Consider the following 1603-nt stretch of genomic DNA (forward strand, 5'->3'; position numbering starts at 1 on the left):
TTGCCCAATAAAGCAACCGGCCGATGCTCTGATGGGTTGTTGATAGTCGACTACATAGGTATTATTATTTGTTTAACATATAGTTAATTGGATTCACTTAAATTAAGTTTCTGTGCATAGTTCTAAGGAACAATCATTGAAAATTACAAACTTGTGTGCATGCATGGGACTGTTACGATTGTATGTTTAACACACACACACACATATATAGTTAAGTTTTTGCTAGTACCTCCAAGAAATTAATACTTGATGGATATTGAGATCGAATTACAAACTTGGATGCATGCATGCATGCATAAACCCAAGTAACTAATTTCATTTGTAGTAATCATCCGTCTATCTTATTTATTTTTGAATTATATACCCTAGCTTATTCTAGCGCTGATTTTTAACAATTCATGAGGCTCGAGTCGTTCGATTAAGCAACAATAAGAAGTTATTTTCTTATGCAGCACAAGCAGCGGGTCTATCTTTTATTGAACCATATTTCAGCAAAAATGCCACTCATAGCAGTGGAGTAAATTTCGCAATGGCTGGGGCTCCTGCTTCTTCTTTATATGAAAATCAAGATTACGGGCAACGTATACCGGCTATGGATCATGAACAACTGGATTTGTTTTCAAAATATTTGAATGGATCATCTTGTAGTCAAGGTTGAGGATCTGCTTCCTCTTTTATATATAAAATCTTCTTTGAAGTGTAAGTAGATTCACTTGTTTCTTTTAGTTAAAAATTTATATGTTTGGCATGCAGATCGACTTAAAAGGTCTCTATTCATTGTGGGACAAATTGGACTCAATGATTACAATAATGGCTTATTACATGGAAATAAAAGTTTTGAGGAGGTAAAGAATATGGTTCTCAATGTAGTCCAAGCCATTAAGGACGCTGTTAAAGTAAGTAATCTATCTCCTTGTAAATATTTGCCTCTGCAGTAAAACTTCAAGTTTGAGCTCTTGAATTGGTTATTCACCCATCGAGTTAAATTTTTTTTTTTTTTTTTTTTCAGTGGGTGATTGGTTACGGTGCTGTAAAAGTCCTTGTCCCAGGACAATGGCCAATGGGTTGTTTGCCAATTTACCTTTCACGTTTTCCCACTAATGACACTGCTGCTTATGATCAATTTCATTGCCTAAAGGATTGGAATAGTATTTCAGATTGTCACAATTACCATCTGAGAAACGCCATTGAAGAACTGAAGAAAGAATACCCTGATGTTACTATCGTATATGCTGATTATTATAGCGCTTTTGAATGGATACTCACTCAGCAAGAGGAGTTAGGTAAGTCACCTAATCAAAATCATACCTTATTGTTTCTAAGAAAACTATTGAAATGCATGCTCTAATAATTATATATATATATAGTCCGTTTCAGATACGGACGTCCGCACCGCTTTAAGGTGCGGATTTCCCTCCGTTCGCCACCGTACGGCACCGGCGAGGGCGCGCCTCCACCCTAGCGGACTCCAGCAGCTTCCCCGACCACTTTCCCTCCCCAGCGAGTCCGCCGAATTCCAGTTTTCCGGCCAGATTATCCAAAACTTCAAACAAAGTCAATCTGGCCGGAAAACTGGAATTCAGCGGACTCGCCAGGGATGGAA

The 1603-nt window shown here is 37.9% G+C and overlaps 1 protein-coding gene across 1 annotated transcript in view; it reads left to right on the plus strand.

The window, feature by feature from the left end:
* The first annotated feature begins 529 nt into the window (after positions 1 to 529).
* The window catches only part of LOC101293554 (GDSL esterase/lipase At5g03980-like), a 3639-nt gene continuing 2565 nt past the window's right edge, over positions 530 to 1603 (plus strand). The window contains exons 1-3 of the mRNA XM_004292032.1: positions 530 to 653; positions 754 to 896; positions 1010 to 1283. Of these exons, the coding sequence (XP_004292080.1) occupies positions 530 to 653; positions 754 to 896; positions 1010 to 1283 (541 nt within the window). The remainder of the gene's footprint in view (positions 654 to 753; positions 897 to 1009; positions 1284 to 1603) is intronic.

This window comes from Fragaria vesca, linkage group LG2 (assembly GCF_000184155.1).
Source record: "Fragaria vesca subsp. vesca linkage group LG2, FraVesHawaii_1.0, whole genome shotgun sequence".
NCBI classification, from domain to species: domain Eukaryota; kingdom Viridiplantae; phylum Streptophyta; class Magnoliopsida; order Rosales; family Rosaceae; genus Fragaria; species Fragaria vesca.